This window comes from Barbus barbus, assembly GCF_936440315.1.
Source record: "Barbus barbus genome assembly, chromosome: 20".
Lineage (NCBI taxonomy): Eukaryota > Metazoa > Chordata > Actinopteri > Cypriniformes > Cyprinidae > Barbus > Barbus barbus.
Window position 1 is genome coordinate 13,889,842 of NC_136748.1, and position 20,475 is coordinate 13,910,316.

Sequence of the window (20,475 nt, forward strand, 5' to 3'; positions counted from 1 at the left end):
GTCTTTAAAAAGTCTTTCGTTTACCTCCATTAAACCTGTAGAAACTGGTTAGCAAATGTTATAACCACTATAAGCTGGAAGTTTTATGTATCTGCAGTTTGGTAACATTAGTTATAAGCTCAGTGAATTAAAATTGGTTTACATTTACTATGTACGTTTACTATAAGTTACATTGACACATTTTACTTGCTGCTCTTTTTTTTTTTTTGCTTATCATAATGTTTGATACATTTCTATGGTTTTATGTATATTTTATTTATATTTTAAAATTTTATTTTATCAAGTATATGCAAAGGGAACACTTATTTTTTTTATAACAAATGTTATAGTTATAGTTAATCTGTGGAGAAAATAGTTTTTTAAAATAATTTTATAAATCATTGTCAAAATAAGTTTAAAAATGTTTAAAGTACTAAACATTCTGCATTTACACTTTTTCAAAAAAAGTTTTTATTATTTGTACTAATATAAAGCATAGTCATGTACCATTCAATTCTAATTTAGACATGTCTTTATACATTTTCCTTCTGTCTATACTGCCCATCTATTTGTCTGCATGTCCTCAGATGGGAATACAAATCTTTGAAATGTTTATGATTCTGTCATAATAGCTGTTCATCAGACAGCAGAGGGCACTATTGCATTCAATTAGGGTTTGTGCAAAGATTTACAGGAGTAGTGGCATAAACAAAAGTTTATTTTTTTAAATCTTTGTTTTTATTTTATGGAAAGATGTAGTGACTTTATCCACAGACAAACTTTTGGCACATTACTTCATACACATTCAAAACAACCATGTTAAAAGACAACCAAATGCAAATTAATTTTCTAATAATCCATATATTTATATGAAATTAAAATATTGTTGAAACACTTAAACTGAATAAGTATGGAATGAAACAGAGGAAGCACGTGAGCCTCTTGGTTACATTATTAAAATGCGGCATGTGTTGAACACCAAAGGGTGAAGTAAGGACAGGAACATATTTGATATATCTGACATTTCTGGACCATGAACTGTGCTCACGCACGGATGGATTTTACCTATAGCACCATGTAGAAAATTGGTGCTAGGCCCTATCCTGTGAAAAATCTAGTATAAACAGGTGATTGTCTTCCACGCATAATTAATACTTGCTTGAAGAAGGCATACATTGTAAAAATGAAAAAATACTCTGATTGCCACAATGCAGAACCCTCTAGAACTGATCTTTTAGAAGTAAGTATCTTTTCATTTTTACAGTGATTTTTTTTTTCTAAAATGAAGGCACAGACCATCATTTTGTTTTGTCGGTTAACAAAATATGACAAATGAAGAGAAATCCTTTACAGAGGTCATGAAAACCCTGAGCTGCAAGACAAAGCTTTAGTATAATAAAAGTGTTTGTAACAGAAATACATTTTGCTTAAATAAAAAAGATATTAGCCAACTAAAGAATCTCAATAAAAATACGTGTCTGAATTGTCCAATTTCCACATGGCCAAACCTAATTTCAGACAAAATTCATTCCATTTAAAAAATACAGTATTTCAAGTCAAGCATATACATTTTCCACCTGTTTTACAAGTCATGGGGAATTCTTCATTAAAACAAGTTTCATTAAAGGTGCACTCAGTAAGTTTTCCTCATTAAATTTTATTAACATAAAGAAATGAATAGCAATTTGAAAAATGTTTAAAATCATGAAGTCGTCCGTCAAATCAATCGGATTCACATGGAGCTAGGTCGAGTGTAGATTTGTTGAAGTTGCTTACTCACTCTTGGAATAAATTAAAATGTCGAATAAAGCATTTCTACTGTGTTATCAGTTAATTAGGACATCTCAATGGCAAAAAGTGTCTCAGTTTACATCAATTTACCCCTAACTAAAAACATAGCATCCACACCACCAGGTGTCAGTATAGGTGTCATCAGTATAAGTACAAAATGACTATCAGCGCAACATAAACAAAAAAAGTTACTGAGTGCACATTCAAAAACACAAATGCTTCACTAGTAGTGCCAGTGCCGCCAGATGAGATGATCCAAAACGTATTAAGTGTTGGCTTTTCCCATATTTCAGTCCCTTACTGTATTCCAAAACAAATGAATAGCTATTGTATAATATTTCCTCAAACCCTCCGTCTCGTTGCTTCAGAGACTTCAATAGTAGCGGTTGAGGCTGCGTGTAGCCGGCTGTCCGTTCATCCAGATCTCCCGGATAATCCGCTCGCGTTCCTCTAGTCGTTGCGCGCGCTCCAGCTCCTCCGCGGAGGTGAACACGTTACCGAGCGTCTGTTCAAAGCGCCGGTGGCGGCGTGCCGACAGGTCGGAGCTATTGTCCCAGTCCGAGTCGCTGTCGCTCGTGTCGCTGGTGCTCTCCGCGGTCTTGCCGGTTTTCTTGGGCGCTTGTTGCGTTTTGCAGTCGGTTCGACAGGAGATCTGCACCACTAAAGCGATGAGAGTGAGAACCAGTCCCAAACACACTCCACACACAAAATACAGTGCCGCCCGTTCCGGGTGATCTGCAGAAACAATTCAGAAGGTTAGTAACAGTTTGCATTGGACCACTGTTACGTTGAATGCAAAGTAGTCCTGGCTTGTAATCATTTGTTTATAGCCTAATAACTTACACACACCTCTTCTTTAGTAATCTTTTTGATTTCTAAATGAATAAATTATAGCCTAGCTAAATGTGTGTCCATATGGAAGCATTCAGGTGACATATCTATCCTGATAATGAAGGACATTTTAATGATTGAAACATTTAAAGGATGAAATTCTTTGAAATGGTTCTGCATAATCTTATGATTTCTTACAAATTAGCCATTTTTAATACACTCTCAAAAAGGATCTGTTAATTAACACATTTGTTGTCTTGACTTTTAACACGTCATTTTGAGTACATAATTGACATAAATTGTGTAACTATAACACATTTGGGTGTAGAAAATTTGTAGAAATAATACATGGTTGAGTTAAAAGTAACACAAAATGTGTTGTCCTTAACAGAGGTGTGTTGTTTTAAACACATCCTTTTTAAGAGTGTAGGCTAATGTAATATCTATATATATTGCATCAAAAGTTTGTGTATATTTAAAGCTGCAGTCCATAAGTTTTGCCTCTTTGTCGCCATCTCTGTTTGAAAACCTGGAATTGCAGCTCTGTGCGGAGTTATCTTCCATCCGTGGGGTTGTGCTCTGGCACGGCTCCAGCGTGGATGAATCTTACCACACCGGTGTGGATACTGTACTTAGGAATCACAGATTCTAGCCTACGTCTTGGAATATATGACCCAAATAAGAATTTTCACCGTATATAGTTATCTGAACAAGTAAGTAACAAGTCTGCCACGTTTGTTCTGACCAACTGAGGAAAAAAGCATTACAATAAATCGCGCTACCAATGGTAATTAAATCTAACGATCGATTAGCTCATATCACTATCATATCACTATCACATCTAGCCTTGCAAATTATTATTATTGTTATACTTTATTCTCAAAATATTAATGTTAACAACATCAGCATTGCTTGACAATGAGTATAGTGTGTATTAGCATGTAGATTGCAATTTCCATACTGTCTAATTGTCATACCATTCGAATTTCATATTAAGAAATTCTTTTAACCCAAAAAGTAAACTATGCTCCCTTCGAACTGGTTGTCTTTAAAATACAAATCTTGTGTAATCCCAGGCTATGTGTAATTGGAAGCACATTTAAAACTGGAATATAATTTAAATTCACTCACATACAGTATGTTTCATAAACACAATCCTTTTTGGATTACAATCCGCCATCAAAATGATACATTTAATTATTCTAATCTAGCTGCTGGGAGAAAAGGCTATAAACGATCCGCCACCTGCAGGATCCTCGCATGCGATAGCCTAGTGTTGTGCCCATTTTCGACCCCGTGCCACTGGAACACTGGCTGGTTATGTACTTGCTCAAATATTGAGCCCAAAAAAGTTAGGGACTGCAGCTTTAATTAATGATTAGTAGTTTTCAGTAAAAAACTACTCAGCAATTTAACAATATTTATAAAAGGTTTAGATTATATAAAAAACAAACATCTTAAATATAAAAAAAAAAACATTTTGCCATGTAAAGCAAAGAGTGCCAATGTAAAAGAAAAAAGTGCCCTGGATATATAAAAGACAAAGAAGAACCATCATCGTAAAAAGGAATGCGGCACTGTTATCTTATGATTATTCACAAGATTATCTTTTGTTCAACTGTTGGAAGACAAAATTGTAATTGAAAATAAAATTCAATGAATCACCCAGCTTTAGTACAGAGTATAGTCTTGGGCTGTTGGTGTATTGTAGTGTACCAAAACCTGTTTTACCTGCTATGAAGGAGTAAGCAGCCAGTGCATTGCTTACTAAAGCCATCTCCTCAGTAGTGGCTTGCCTTTCATTGAGGAAAGCTGTAACCATTTCATCCACAGACGCTCTCTGGATCACTTATTGTGTGGTACTGAAAGAAAGTGAAAGGGAGAGACCGCAAGTTAAAACCGGTCTGAACCCACCTTCATTTTTTTAAAATCCCTATAAAGAGAAGCGCTGAACTGTAGCTTATAATGATGTTGTTTTAAAGATTGTAATTATATTGGGATTTCTCCCTACATTTAGGCTGTACCATAACCTCCTGTCAGAGAAAACTATTTTTACAGACAGGCTGGAAATTTCCGAACAGCAGAATAATGCTATATCTTACTGTGCAACCACAGACATTAGTAGCAACCTAAAGTTTAATTCTCCTCATCAAACTGTCACACAAGATCAGACAAAAAAAACATTCTGATCCAACATATACATTATTATTATTCACTGACAAGATGATTGACGATAGTTGAGACAATCATAATAGAAATTATAACCTTTCATAAAGAATGAATTATAGAATGCCATCCTACCCCTGACATTCTGTCATTCTCTCTCCCCCTCGTAAAACCACTTCTAGGCATCGGGGAAGTTTACTAGTAAATTATTGCCAAATTGCCAGGACATATTGGCTGTTTTTTGTCTTTCATCCCAAGAAGAAGAGAAAAAAATGTAATAAAACAAAGGAGGTTGTACACAAACAACCGAGAATCAGCTCGAATCAGAAAGCTTGAGTTAGTCAGATGTTTTTCAGCAGTAGTCTGGGCTGAAGGTAGACGGCACTCAGGGCCAGTCATTCACGTGGGTGTAATGGAATGTAGAGTCTCGGTCTGTCTCACTTAGAGGAAGACAGGCTCCTCTTTTAGTGTAAATGAGGAATTAGACTGGTGGCACTTCCAACAAATATAGGTACACATTAGTAAATGTTAAAAACATCGAATGTCAGTGTCCTTAAAATTGTGATTTTTGCCCTCTCCGACCTTCTTTACCGTATCTGTATCAAACCATTACTTTCATAAAACAATATCATCATTCTGACATAATATGCTCAACTGATAACTGATATTCCATTCATTGTAGTGAAAACTATTTTATTAACTCATTTTAATAATTGCAGGAAGAAATTTATTCCATTTTATATATACAGTTGAGCTCAAAAGTTTACATCCTGCTTTCAGAATCTGCTAAATGCTAATTATTTTACCAAAATAAGAGGGATCATTCAAAATGCATGTTATTGTTTTAGTACTGACCTGAATAAGATATTTCACATAAAAGATGTTTACATATAGTCTACAAGAGAAAATAATAGTTGAATTTATAAAAAATGACCCTGTTCAAAAGTTTACATACACACGATTCTTAATGTGTTGTTACCTGAATGATCCACAGCGGTGTTTTTTTGTTTAGTGATAGTTGTTCATGAGTCCCTTGTCTGTCCTGAACAGTTAAACTGCCTGCTGTTCTTCAGAAAAATCCTTCAGGTCCCACAAATTCTTTGGTTTTCCAGCATTCTTGTCTATTTGAACCCTTTCCAATAATAACTAGGATTTTGAGATCCATCTTTTCACACTGAGAACAACTGAGGGACTCATATGCAGCAATTACAGAACGCTCACTGATGCTCCAGAAGGAAAAACCATGCATTAAGACCTGGGGGTGAAAACTGTTGAAGAGAATGGAGATAATTTTTTCTTATTTTGCCTAAATTTCATATTTTTTCATTTAGTACTGCCCTTCAGAGGCTACAGAAGATAGTTACATGTTTCCCAGAAGAAAAAAATAAGTTAAATTTACCCTGATCTTCAAATTAAAAAAGTTTTCACTCCCCGGCAAATTTATATATTTGATTAAAATAATTTTGTAGTATTTTTACAATTTAAAATAACTTTAATATATTTATTACAATTAAAATTGTTTAATAGCAATTACTTCAGTCTCCAGTGTCACATGATCCTCTATTTCTTATTATTATCAGTGTTGAAAACAAATACTTTTGTGGAAACTGTGATATATTCTTAGGATTCTTTGATAAATAGAAAGTTTAAATGAACAGCATTTATTTGAAATAGAAAACTTTAAATTATAAGTGTATCTATACTGTCACTTTGGATCAATTTAATGGATTCTTGCTGAGTATATATATATAAGTATAATTTCTTTCAAAACAAAATCTTGAGCCCAGACTATCTATCTATCTATCTATCTATCTATCTATCTATCTATCTATCTATCTATCTATCTATCTATCTATCTATCTATCTATCTATCTATCTATCTATCTATCTATCTATCTATCTGTATTTTTGTCTTTATTTTTACATTTTTATAACAAAAAGATCTGCTTTTGTTTTAGTTTTGTTTGTTTTAGATATGATAATATTAATGTAATGTTGCAAAAATTGCTAACCTTAAAATCAATAGAAAATTAAATAGCTTTTATAAAATTTAGTTTATATCTCTAAAAATGTACGAATTGAAAGCCTTATTTTGTACCATATATGTGGAAAGTATCTGTTAAGCTTTCCTAAGCTCATTTAACTGTTGGGTCTGTTCTTCTGTGCAATCTTACATTGCAACGCTCTACATTAACCCTCATTACTATCTTATAATTATGAATCTCTCCCAGGCTCTGCACCATAATTTGATGTTTAAACAGTATTTTCGGGTGTAAATACTCGAAACACTGTGAAGCCTCCGTGCGAGGCAATCTCATAACCTTTTACAAAGTGCTACGGTCTTGTACCATCTCACAAAAATTACAGCAACATGAATTAATTACTATTATTAATACTCAAGTACTCTATCTACTGATAGTGTTTTGTGACTACAATTTTTGATTCATTTTCCCTGATTAACACTATAAATTTAGTCTTACCTGGAGTGTGTTGATACATTGAAGTCCATCTATGCGATATCACACTGCAGAGAAATTAGAACAAAAGAAAGTAGGACAAACTGAGAAAGGAACTTCAGCAGCCTCCCTTTGGTCTTCAGAATTGATGGACAAAGCAAAAGAAAAAAAAACGAAGGGCTACTGTATGAGTCATAATGATCTATATAACAGAGCAGCCCCCTCAGTGTTATGATAAGACCTTCAGTGGAAAAACTCTTTCCCAATTTGTGTTCCTGTGTTTGTGTGTGTCAGAGATTGTACATCACCCAGTATCACTATGATTCCTTTTCTGGTACACACACTCCTCCATTCAACCACAGTGATTAGTCAAGACCAAAACCCTCCCTAACTAGACAGAAAAACAAAAAAAAACAATAGTGTGTGTTTAAGTTGTATGGCGTTCGCCTGGGCCAGGCCAATTATCTGACTATTTGAAAGCCACAGTGCGTAAAGTACAAATTTCTGCTACTAAATTAGGACATGAACTTGTAAGAATGAATCATATCAGGATGTGATGTGATGTGAGAGCAGTATATTGAGAGATAACTAGTCAGTGAGCATTCCTTTCGAATTAATTATGCACATGTACAGTGTAAAAACATTATCTGTGGCCCTATCTGTAATTCAGGCTATTTTTATGGTTGGAAAACAGTATATGACTAAACTGTTGTTCTTGTTCTTGTTGTTCTTATCTTTTCATGTTTTTGGAAACTGCACTGGACTTTTCCCTGGACAAGTCCTTCTTTCCCACAGAAATCTCATGGGTCGTATCCTGTGTTCATATTAAAATAGATCTATATTGCTTAACTTCTTCCAATATCAATACAAAGTTAAAAGAGGCATGTAATTTAATCTTAAAACTTGAAAAGGATGATTACATCAACTTAAGTAACTGAATTCAGTGGTAAAGTGTTTTTAAAGTTTACACAGCATAATATTTTAGGAAAATATTTAACTAATTAATGAGAGATAAAACAAAAGCAAAGGGGAATTTAGTATTACATCACTTGTCCACCAGTGGATCTTCAGCAGTGAGAGTCTAAACATTTGATAAAAGCATTACAATAATACTCAAGTAATCCACATGACTCCAGTCCGGCAATTAACATCTTGTGAAGTAAAAAGCTGTATGTTTAAACAAAACCATCATTAAAGGATTAGTTCACTTCCAGAATAAGTTTCATGAAAATTTACTCACCCCATGTCATTCGAAATGTTCATGTCTTTTTGTTTTTTTTTTCTTCAGTCGAAAAGAAATTTTGTGGAAAACATTCCAGGATTTCTCTCCATATAGTGGATTTCAATGGGAGCCAATGGTTTGAAGGTTCAAATGGCAGTTTCAATGCAGCTGCAAAATCCTCTACACAATCCCAGCCAAGGAATTATCTAGAGAAACGATTGGTCATTTTAAAATATATATACTTTTTAACCACAAATGCTCATCTTGCACTAGCTCAACCTGACGCATTACGTAATCACATGTGATGTAGGTGGAAGTAATGACCCAGTGTATACAAAGTGAACATGCAAAGAAAATCAAACGCCCTTTACAAAAAAAGGTAAAACAACGATGTCTAACGATTTTGAAGTTGGAGGAGAAAATGAGATTTTTCACCCTATGGTACCTTTTTGAACCGGAGTACGCAGATGAAGAGCTAACCACGTGTGACCTTAGCAATGTGATTATGTAATGCGTGAAGTCTCACATATTCATCGCAGTGCTAATTTGCTAATAAGCATTTGTTGTTAAAAAGTATAAACTTTTTTTTTTAGAAAATGGCCAATCATTTCAATAGATTAGACCCTTATTTGTCACCTGGGATCACGTAGAGCCCTTTGAAGCTGCGTTGAAACTGCAGTTTGGACCTTCAACCCGTTGGGTCCCATTGAAGTCCACTATACAGAGAAAAATCCTGGAATATTTTCCTCACAAACCTTAATTTCTTTTTGACTGAAAATTATGACTTTATTCAATAATTTGTCTCATCCGCGTCACCGTAGCGCCATGTAATATCTGCTGGACGCAAACTGCGTACGCTGTTCTGTGTCAGCTGTGCCAAACGGATACGTTTTCTACATTTATTCACGCTTTGATTTGAACGACATGTGGTGCGGCTGACACAGAACATACGCAGTTTGCGTCCAGTGGATACTCTCCAAATTGGTGCTACGGTGATGCGGATGAGATGAATTGTTGAATAAAGTCATAATTTTTATTTTCTTTGCGTACAAAAAGTATTCTTGTCGCTTCATAACATTCAGATTGAACCACTGATGGCAGATGGACTATTTTGACAATGTTTTTCATACTTTTCTGGGTCTTGACAGTGTTATATACTTGGCCGTCAATGGGACAGTCACAAGCCTCCTGGTTTTCATCCAAAATACCTTAAATTGTGTTCCGAAGACGAACAAAGCTTTTATGGGGTTGGAACGGCATGGGGGTAGTGACAAAATTTTAATTTTGGGGTGGAGTAACCCTTTAAACATCTTGATGGATTTTCTTTCTTACAAACATGCAGCTTTTCACTTCACAAGACATTAAAGGGGTCATATGATGCTATTTTAACTATCATTATTTTGTGTATTTGGTGTAACAGAATATGTTGACATGCTTTAACGTTCAAAAAACGCATTATTTTTCAAATACTGTACAATATTGTAGTTCCTCTATGCCCCGCCTCTCGCAAACGCGTTGTTTTCTACAAAGCCTCTCCTTCCAACAAGTGCAGTCTGCTCTGAATGGCCAACTGGCCCAGTGCATTGTGATTGGCCGAACACCACAAGCACGCATCGGAAATGTAACGCCCCTTACCATAATCTTCAGCTTTCAAGTTAGTTTTATCAGTTCAAGCCCGAGAGGGGAACAGAGTCGCGTGACAGACACAGTGATGATGCTCGTATGTATTTGCAGTACACAAGCCGCGGTTAAGACGATTTCTGACGGGCTGTACACTCCGCTGTGACCTTGTTTCCCTCACACACACACACACACACAAACACACACACGACGCGTAACACGCAAAACTCTGCATTTGAACGGTCAATAGCAAATACTTGAACTAATAACAAAACATACTTACAGTCTCTGGTTCAGAAGCGCCAGATTGTCATAGCAAAGTCAGAATTGACCCTTTTTTTGTTGTTGTTGTTGGAAATAGCCTTCGTGCATAGCCAGCCTTGTACTCTCCTAGGTTCACGAAACTGTCGTCCATAAAATGCGTTGCACAAATTTGAACACAAGTTGTACAAGTTCTGCTGTAAATAATCTTAACCATATGATTCCTAATTGCATCTACTTTTGGAAGGCCAAATAAAGTGCTTTTGCTTTCGCATAGAAACACACAGAAGACACATACGGGGAAGTCGTAGCCTAATGGTTAGAGAGTCAGACTCAGGTCTCATGTCTGGCAGGGATTGTAGGTGGGGGGGAGTGAATGTACAGCGCTCTCTTCCACCCTCAATACCACGACTGAGGTGCCCTTGAGCAAGGCACCGAACCCCCAACTGCTCCCCAGGCGCCGCAGCATTGGCTGTGTGTTCACGGTGTGTGTGTGTGTTCACTGCTGTGTGTGTGCACTTAGGATGGGTTAAATGCAGAGCACTAATTCCAAGTATGGGTTACCATACTTGGCCACAGGTCACATCACTTTCACACTTTCACAGCGTCTCCCTGACATGGCTGCATCAACACTACTGCGGTTACTGAAACCACAACTTCTTTCTTTGCATGAACATTTTGGCAGCATTACGCAAATATTTCCACATCATGACGTAGACATATGGGGCGTGTTTGAATGAGCTGTTTTAGGGGGGCGTGGACGAGTCTTAACTTTTACAAAGAATATCTCTTTGGTTTTGGGAACTTTAGTCTTTGCAACTTTAGCAATCTCATCTATGCACAAACAGCTTGTAACACTCCAAAGAGAAAGGAAAACGTGAAATTGCATCATATGACCCCTTTAATTGATGGACTGGACTGGAGTTGTTCACTGGGTTTCTCTAGAATTGTCCATACAAATACTTTGAGAGAGTTTTCACCATTGTCCTGCAGATGGAACCACAGTTATGTACCGCAATCAAGAGAGGAAAGCGGCAGCTCATTTTTGGCAGGGCTTTTTTGAAGCCAGCAGCCTGTAGTATTTCAGGGCCTTGACCAACGGTGCCTGGCTTTAATCAGACACCGAGCCAAACCTGAGCTTCAAAGCTGGCATGAGCCAATACTCTTTCATTTGACTTCACAAATAGACGTCAAGCAAACGTCTATTTGTGAAAATTTTATTTTTCACTTTAAAATGATGTTGTTCCTCATTGAACAAGTTGAGCAGCGTGGCTGTTCTCTCGTTTCAACTCTCGCATAGTCACAAATAATACACTTATTTTACTTTTGCAGGCTCTAATAGTTTTAACAGAAATCCAAGCACCTGTTTCCCAACTATAACATGATATTTAAGTTGAGACAATAATGGGTGCACAACTGCTGTCATTAGTATTAGTAAAATGAGTCAATGTCAACTAGACCCCCCACAAGCATGCCAACCAGCCTGCTGCAAAGCATTGTTGATCAAGCAGGTCACTTTTAGCTGGCCAGGCATTTTCCTGTGCCACCCGTGTCAGTTCCTCAAGAACAAACAAACAGGTGGAGCAGTAAACAGGTGCATTTTGCAAGTGTTTTTTTTTAGTTCTTAAAGGAATAGTTCACCTAAAAAAATCAAATTCTGGCATCATTTAGTCAGCTTCAATGTAAACCTGTATGACTTTTATGCTTCTGTGGAAAAATATATTTTGAAGAATTTTTCTCCTTTTTTCCCCCCATACAGTAAAAGTCAGTAACAACTTTAGACCCCACTGACTTTAATTAATTAATAAAAATCTAACAACATACAAAATTTATCTATAAGAATCGGTTATACAAAATTTTACTATAAGAATCGGTTAAAAGTTCTGCTTTTCCACATGCTAAATGTTGACTGCTAAAAAAAGAGAGTTTCCTACAAACTTTTCTTTCAGCATGAAAATAAACAGAAACAGACCACATCTTGTGGAAAAAAACATTACATAAACTTTTTCATCAGAGGATTGGGAGACAAACTGCGTACAAGTGCAAGACCATTTAAATCCCTAAATATCAGAGGGAGCCTTTTATTGTCCTTATGAAGTGGCCTTATAAAAATATGTCCTCTCGCTGGGGTCTGTTTATCATGAACTTATGAGATCCAGCGGAGAAATGAAAGAGCAGAGGGAGTTAAAGAGACTTCATATTTGTTTTCATAGAAGAGAGAGATTAAACTAGTCCTCACAAAAAAGATTCATTATAGGGGGTTTCAGATTTCTATTTTTAGAGGAAATGTTTAAAACAACATGAGGACAATATACAGTTTTCCAACAGCTGTTTCTGATCAGAAGGAATGACAAAATGGAGCTCTGCTTACAATATTCAGAGAAAGAAATATATATGATGTATTACAATGCAGCGTATAAGACAAAGAGAGTGTAAAACAACGGAATCCCTCAGCTAGTCTTGTCTTTGCTACATAATCAAACCCTTCAAATATAAACAGAGTAAAATGAGTGGGTGTGCATTTCATCAGACGTAAAGCAAACTGAATTCCCACCACTATGACTGTTTTTTTGTTTCATTCAATTTTTTGTCCTATCCAGAGTTGATTGTAACCACAAACCACTCAATCTCCTCACACCTCATAAAAGAAGATTAGGAGAGACGGCACATATGAATGTCTATGTCTGATCGCATAATCCCACAGACACATTTGACTCTGCCTAATAATTCACTTCACCTAATCCACTATGAGCCTGCATGGTTTATAGACTAAACTGAAGTGCACATTTACAGAGACACTGTCATTTAAAAACAACAGAATGAGAAGCTTTTAACATTTTTCAGTAACTAAGCCCTAAAGTCTTTATCTTATACACAAAGAATACATATATAAACTGTTATTGAACATATATTGTTGAACATTAATATTCAAATAATTTCATGTTTCATATGAAATCATATTTCATATTAAATCTTCTATATTGTTCACTTTATACATATACAAATTGATAAGCTCCATGATTTACTAATTTAGTTACTAAAAATGATAAATAATAACTTTTAAGATTTAAATACAATTTTACAGAAAAAATAACAATATAAATAAATACATTTCTTGCATATCCAAAGCAAAAATACTCAAATGTCCAATTTAGAGATATAATCTTCAAAAACTTGAAAAATACCAGAATTTAAAGCAGAATTAAATCAGTATTACTGAGTATTTCATGTTAGGACCTGAGAGCCTAAATACAGCCATGATTTATTTCACTCTCATTTGTCTGCGCCACACCGCTTCACCCTCATTATAATCACAGAACATGACTTTGGGCAGATTCATTTGCCAGCCTTAATGCTACACTTCCTCTCTGCCTTGTTTTTTTCTTCTCTAATATTAGGTTTCAGAATGCAGGGCCAGTCTCGGCTCTCTTCAACTCAGCCTCTCTTAGCTCAGTAAAGCAGAACAGTGGAGCTGGAGGACCTAAATGTACTTAACCCCACACAGATGGGAAACTAAAGCTTTTCCATTCCTCAGCTGCCTAGAAAGAAGATAGATGGACAGAGCACTTCTATTATTTAACGTCACTATAGCCGTTTTCTTTTCAGAATTGTTTTTATAATGCCACATTTAACTGTTTATTGTCATGATGTGAGATTTAGTTAGATGGATGTTGCCCTTTTGTACTGATTTAGCATCAGTTTCTTTGACCCATAACCACTATGAGAGAAAAGTGGGTGCTTGGGAGAGCCGTGTTTAACATGCTGCTGGTTTTTGCTGTAACAGCAAGTTAACATGATGAGTTCATTTAGGGCTGGCTTCCTGGAAACAGAACAATTGACTAAAGAGAATTTTTTAGTAGAATCACCTCTTTTTTGAGCACTTTAGTGGAGAATTATGTTCAAACCGGCCCCAAGGGATGTTAGTGTGTGTTCTGTGTTTGTACGGCTCTGTGTACCTTGGCTCTAAGTGACTGGCACAACATTCCCAGTTGAATCCTATCTTCAAGTGAACGTTTCTTTAAGTTTGGGGTTATGGGTAATTATTCTTGAAATGCACAACCTCCATATGGGCATAAAATAAATAAGCCTACAGCAGTAGTTCAAGCAGAAACATATAACCAGAGGCTATTGAGCCATATTCTCCTCCATGTAGAAAAATGTTTTTTTAAATTAAAACGGCAATGGTGAAGCTTACATTTAAACTAATAATAATAATACTCACACTAAAGTACAGAGCCCCGCACATGATGTGGGGGGAAAAAAGTATTGTTGCCACAAATTAAGAATTCGTTCCCATGACTTAATTTTCTAATTTTAGTTAAATCATCACCACGGATTAAGAATTTGTTGTCTCATTTTCTTTGCCACTTTGTACTAATCAGTTACTATAATTGTGTTAAATCGTGGCCACATCATGCTAGTTTGTTCCATCATTTTATTAAATCGTGGCCACATTGTATTAATTAGTTCCTTGGTTTTAGTAGATCATGGTGACATTACACTAACTAATTTCCATCGTTTTATTAAAACGTGGCCACATTCTACTTATTCACTGCCTTGTTTTAGTAAATCGTCACCATGAATTAAGAATTCGTCTTACAATTGATTAATTCATTACCTCACTTTAAATCATATTGTAAATCATGGATAAGTTGTACTAATTTGTTCCCTCGTTTTAATGAAATCAAATTAGTACAACATGGCTACGTTTACTAAAAAGAGGGAACAAATTAATAAATTGTCTGATGAATTCTTAATTTGTGGCCATGCTTTAACTAAAGGTAGGGAAGGGATTAATAATACAAGGGAATAAATTCAAAATTTCAGGCCACGATAAATATATTTTTGTCTGCATGTCATGTGCAGGGCTCTGTACTAAAGTAATAATGTATACCTTGTAAGCTCTCCTTCACAAAAGTCCTGTCTCTGAGAACACAGACCCATCTTTACCACGTAAGCAAGCCGGAGGCCAGATTATGCTCTTACTGACAGATCACACGAACATTGAAGCGCATGCACAGCAGACCCCACAGGATAAACAAACATTCAGCCAGTCCTCTTACCATCGTCGCACACGTGGTACACAGTATCGTCTTTGATCAGGTACCTGAGAGGCCTATTCAAATATTTGATTTGATCATTCATTTTAATTCCGTCTTAGAAAGTATCATACGCTATCCATTTGTGTTAGTTGCCTACCAAAAAATGTTGGTTAACCTTCAAGAGAACCCCAACAAATTAAAACAACTGGCTGAAGTGACTTGCTACACTGCGTGCAAAATAATCTCAGTTCTGAAAGAAAAGGAAGCCATTGTGTAGTAGCGATGGTTAGTAGTGAACAGCTGAACTGTTGCCTGCACGGTTGATCTGCTCGAGGCGACGTACACCTGGCTCAGAGTTAAACAATTAGCTTCTCCATAATTATAGGTCAAAGAGTCAGCTCCGTTAACATCAGACATTAACCAATCTGTTTCACTAGGAAATAAACTGTCTGTGTGGACAGATGCTAAGTTTTACCATATTTATGCAAGATCAAGCTTGAACAGAAACTATGATCAGTTTCTAATGCAGATTAGACTTCCTGGCTGCCACAGCCACAGGACTGTTAAAAGCATTTGGGGTCTTATTATGCTGAACTTGTTCACCACACAAGCTCATAAAAGACATAATAAGGGTTAGTGTCTATAAAATTAAAATTCTTTTATTATTTACTCACATCACGTCTTCCAAACCCATATGAATTTCTTTCACAGAACACGTAATTAAGTGAAGTTTTGAACTATTTTAACTACTATAATTAATGCTGTCTGAAGCTGAAATGCCTTCAGAATTGTAATGAAGCATGCTGACTTCACAGCAGATGCAAGCTGCATGTCCTGTCAAAAGCAAATAAAACCCATTATGATCAACGAAGCTACACTAGATGTGTCACTTTGCAATGCATCAAGTTGTCAGCAGTAAAGAGTTGTATTATTTCATATTCGTCATCTTTTCCTATCAAAATGCTTGCTACAGATACAAAAACGCAGAAAATTGAACCTGATCTGAATTTTTTTATGATGGACGAAAGTTTCAGAGGCAGTGTGTATATGTGATTGACGCAATGTGAGGTAGTATTTATTTTTTAACGTGCAAATATTTCAGACGAGAATTTTGGACTCAATGTTCAAAGATCTGAAGACTTATGAAACATTTGAAAATGGTAAGCATTGCAGTTTTGAGGCAGGCTTATTTTAATGACGTAAACCTTAAAACAGACAACACAAAGGCCCATTGTTTTTAGTTTGTTCCTAGTGTTTTTCTGTTTAACCATAGCCACTTGTTCTTGTTTTCTTTTTAATTGCTTAACTGCAGCCCATTGGCAGAGCTGCTGTATGCTGAATCATGAAGGTATGTGATAGGCTGGCCATAGTGCAGCATAAAACAAATATCTCATACAAAACATAGGCAAATCCTTGAGTTTAATGGCATAGGGGCTCATAAAATACCACTGCTCGCTGCCAGAGTCCTGTGTATTATTGAGCCTGATTCAGACTGACAGAAGGCCTTTTCCACTTTGTTGAATATTATAACAGTGCATATAGTGACTTCAACCAGCCAAACCAACAGGCAAGAGATGGAAATTACGTTTGGAGAATAGCTAAAAACATAAAGAAAGAAAAAAAACATTAAACAGGGAGCATAATAACAACAACAACAACAACAGACTCCTTAAAATACTTCAGGAAAAATCTAAAAACATGCTGGTGATTAAAAATGTTATTCATTGTGACACAAACTACTTTTCAAGTACTTTTATAGAAATTATACTGAGCTTTTTGTCTTTTATGGATCTGGACAGGCATTTACTGTATTTTTTCAATGACCAGGAAAGAGCAGCAAGAACATTCTACTAAATATCTCCATTTGTGTTTCCACAGGAGAACGAAAGTCATACAGGTCTGGAACAACATGACCATTCAGTTTGAAGTCACTGGTCACTACACTTACTTCAACTCAGACCTGTTTGAATCCTGTGTGTCCAGCCTGTTTCACTGAACAATGCCGCCCAGTGTGTGTTCAGGGCCACTGGCCCCACGGTTACTGCTTTAGGAGCGGGACAGGAGCTGACACAAAGCAGCTGTCTGACACCACTAGGGTGGCAGGAAGTCCTGCCAACATCTGGTCCTTCTATTAGAGACCCTTGAGAGCCAGAGCAGACGACAGCAGGCAGACTCTAAAGGTGAGTGAAAGTATTGTTTCTAGTCATGAGGTCTGTGGCCACAAGGACATCACATTCTAACAATTGGCTAGGTAGCTATTAGCTAATAGTTCAATTATGGTTTAGACATTGAGGTCTTTGTGTATTTGAGGATAGAGGTATAAAACAGGAGGAGTGACTTCCTCTCCATTGACCCCAGTGACCAGCACAGAGAATCTTCTGTTAGAGAAGAATATTATGCTAAACATCCTGATTGAGGTATTTGGACTTGCAGTGTGCGTTTACATGTTTACGTGCAATTTCTGTCTAAATACTAATTAAAAGTATCAACATTTTGAAATCCGATTCAGTATGTTAACTTAGTAGCTGAAAATGAAATGACTTTCAATTAAATCAGTTTAATTTAGTTTATTTTAATTTTTTATATATACTAATTTTAACATTTCAAGGTGTAGAAATTAGCACTGGCTAATGTACTATGAACACTACTGAATTAACAATGTACATTATGTACATTAGCCTAGATTAATAAGTGATGTGGTTTATTGTTAATGCATGATACATTATGCGTTAACTAATGGTACTGAGCTGAACCTTACTGTAAAGTGTTAATCAAAAATCCACAAAAAATACCCTAAACTTGCTTTAATTACTTTGGTAATTCTACAAAGTGTCTACAAACAGCCATAATGAACATCTAGGTTTTATTTCAGTCTCAGTGGGTGTCTGGTTGTGCTCGAGGGACAATGTTGACCCTGTTCGGCCCTCCCTAGCAGAGAAAGACATCAATCTAATGTGAAGTGTTAAAGGAAATCCTGCGAGCGTGCTGTTGTTCAAACAGAGTCCATAACCCCTGAGAGTCATTCAACAGCTTTTATTTAACACAGAGAGCAAAGGTGTTCCCTTTCAACTTCAGCATGGTGCTCACTCACAAACCCCCCACCTGAGACTGATGAACTGACTTTGAGTCTAATATACACCTGTGAATATAGATAATCTGGCAATTGAAATGACTGTTTTATCAAAAAAAAAAATATAAATTGGCACGTTGTGCAATTACATCTTCCATAAATCATCTTCCTAGTGAGCTCTCAACCATTTTATGGAAAATATTAATACGGTAGATTACTGGATTTATATCATGTGTGTATATATGGCCAGAGACAGGAGAAATGAAGTCAAATGCATTGAATTGTGTTGAGGAGAACCTCACTTCTGTCTATTTACATATATTCATATTACAGTTGTAGTCAATACACAATTGACATTCCACTTGTGAAAACTGGGTTATTAAAAACTTTAAAGCAACTGGGCATTAAAGGACCTATGAAGCAGCCTTTAATATATAATATAATATTTTTATAAAAAATGTATATTATATCATTTAAAATAATAATATATATTTATTTAATAAGTGTAACTCATTTAATTTAAATTTGAGTAACTGGTAATCCACAATCACAATGACAACTTGATCATCATTCAGGTGCACTCAAACTCACCCAATGTATCCTGTCCTTTCTCTTGTCCATGCACACACATCTGAGCTGAAGCCGTAAAACACTGTTTTACTTGAGTATTCCACTGTCTGTAAGTGCGCTTTCTGTGTAAGTGAGATTGCATTCAAGTAGAAAAAAACTTGGTAGAAAAACTCAAGTAGAAGAAAAAAGGAAGGAAGAAAAAGGAAAGGTAAATTCTCCTGGAGAGTCTATTTGCTTATTCAAAACAGTTCAAAAAAGTCACTGGAGGTAAAAGGTGATCTTAACGCCGTGTGCGAATGCATACTGGAGCTGTGCTTCTCTTTATAACCCATGTCAGAAGGACGCTGTGCCCTGGAAGCTGGAATGTGACACGGAAAAGGCAGGAGGCAGAAATATTCACCACATTGACGGACACAGACGAGTCAGAATGAAACTCTGGAGAGCAGTGAGTATGAAAGAAAGAGAAAGAGGGAGGTCTGCGAGATTGAGAGATAGAGAGAGCGAGGGAGGGAGGGAGTCTGGAAAAGAAGGAGAAGGAGGGGGATGGTTGGACGACTAGTAGAGAACACGACATGACATGGGAATTTCATTCAGCCTGAACTTTTGCTGGGAATTCTACCCTGAGGCTCTCTGGAAAAAAGCATTTTTGTGTACAGGAGTGAAATTCATAGAAAATTAATGCTCATTAAAATGCATTACCATCAAACAGCCATGAAAAATACAAAGTGACCACAGAATATATTAGTACACATAAACCACAATTAATAATGTATGAAATTCTTTGCAATATATCAAAATATCATATCAAGTGGCTTTTATTTGGAAGACGAACAGCACAAGTGCACTTTCAAAGAGAGTTTGCTAGGTTTTAATAAAAAAAAACAATAGATATACTGTTCAAAATTATAAGTATTCTGACACTTTCTAGTTATGAAATGTTAGTGGATCATGTTCATAGTTAATGTGACAAACTACATCTGTGGTTCCCCGTAGGACATCTGTGTGAACTTGAAGGAAACTCCGTATCATTGAAAGGTTTTTTAAAGATGCCATAGAATGGAAAACTGTATTTACCTTGGCATAGTTTAATAATAACAGTTCTGTACATGGAAATGACATTTGAGCCTGAAACACCATTGTTTCCTCCTCCTTATGTAAATCTCGTGATTTAAAAAGACCACTGAAAAACAGGCGAATCAGAACATAACACCGACTGTGACGTTACAGTCGGGATCACTAATAGTTACGCCCCCAACATTTGCATAAACCCGCCCATGTTCTAGGCCAGCCGGCAGCCGAACCATCAGAAGTTCTGCAGGTATCGTGAAGAAACAAGCGAGGACAACAGTGAAAATGGCAGATCATGGAAATAAATGTTATGGTCCAGGCTGTGCTGGGGATGTGAAGTGCAGGGATGGGTTGGTGTCTGTATTCAGAAAGGCACGGAAAGCAAATAAAAGCGTTCTA

At 36.3% G+C, this 20,475-nt stretch overlaps 1 protein-coding gene across 2 annotated transcripts; it reads right to left on the reverse strand.

The window, feature by feature from the left end:
* Window positions 1-680: 680 nt before the first annotated feature.
* LOC306885913 (protein eva-1 homolog A-like) lies at window positions 681-19,452 on the reverse strand. 2 transcript variants are annotated; one of them, XM_079442721.1, is made up of 4 exons: window positions 19,030-19,452; window positions 7,248-7,291; window positions 4,333-4,463; window positions 725-2,505 (listed from the first exon to the last, which is right to left on the reverse strand). In XM_079442721.1, exons 3-4 carry the CDS (start codon window positions 4,421-4,423, stop codon window positions 2,144-2,146), a joined length of 453 nt encoding a protein of 150 aa, XP_079298847.1. In that variant the 5' UTR covers window positions 4,424-4,463; window positions 7,248-7,291; window positions 19,030-19,452; the 3' UTR covers window positions 725-2,143. The 2 variants fall into 2 exon arrangements, with proteins under 2 accessions (XP_079298846.1, XP_079298847.1); XM_079442720.1 differs by lacking the exon at window positions 7,248-7,291 and having other exon boundaries at window positions 681-2,505; window positions 19,030-19,445.
* Between the last annotated feature and the right edge of the window lie 1,023 nt (window positions 19,453-20,475).

Bases quoted from the DNA above. Each gene is read 5' to 3' on its own strand.
- LOC306885913 (XM_079442720.1), bottom strand. From the start codon at position 4,423: ATGGTTACAGCTTTCCTCAATGAAAGGCAAGCCACTACTGAGGAGATG. The intron at 2,506-4,332 runs GTAAAACAGGTT...TTGTTTCTGCAG, and splicing joins TGCTTACTCCTTCATAGCAG to ATCACCCGGAACGGGCGGCA.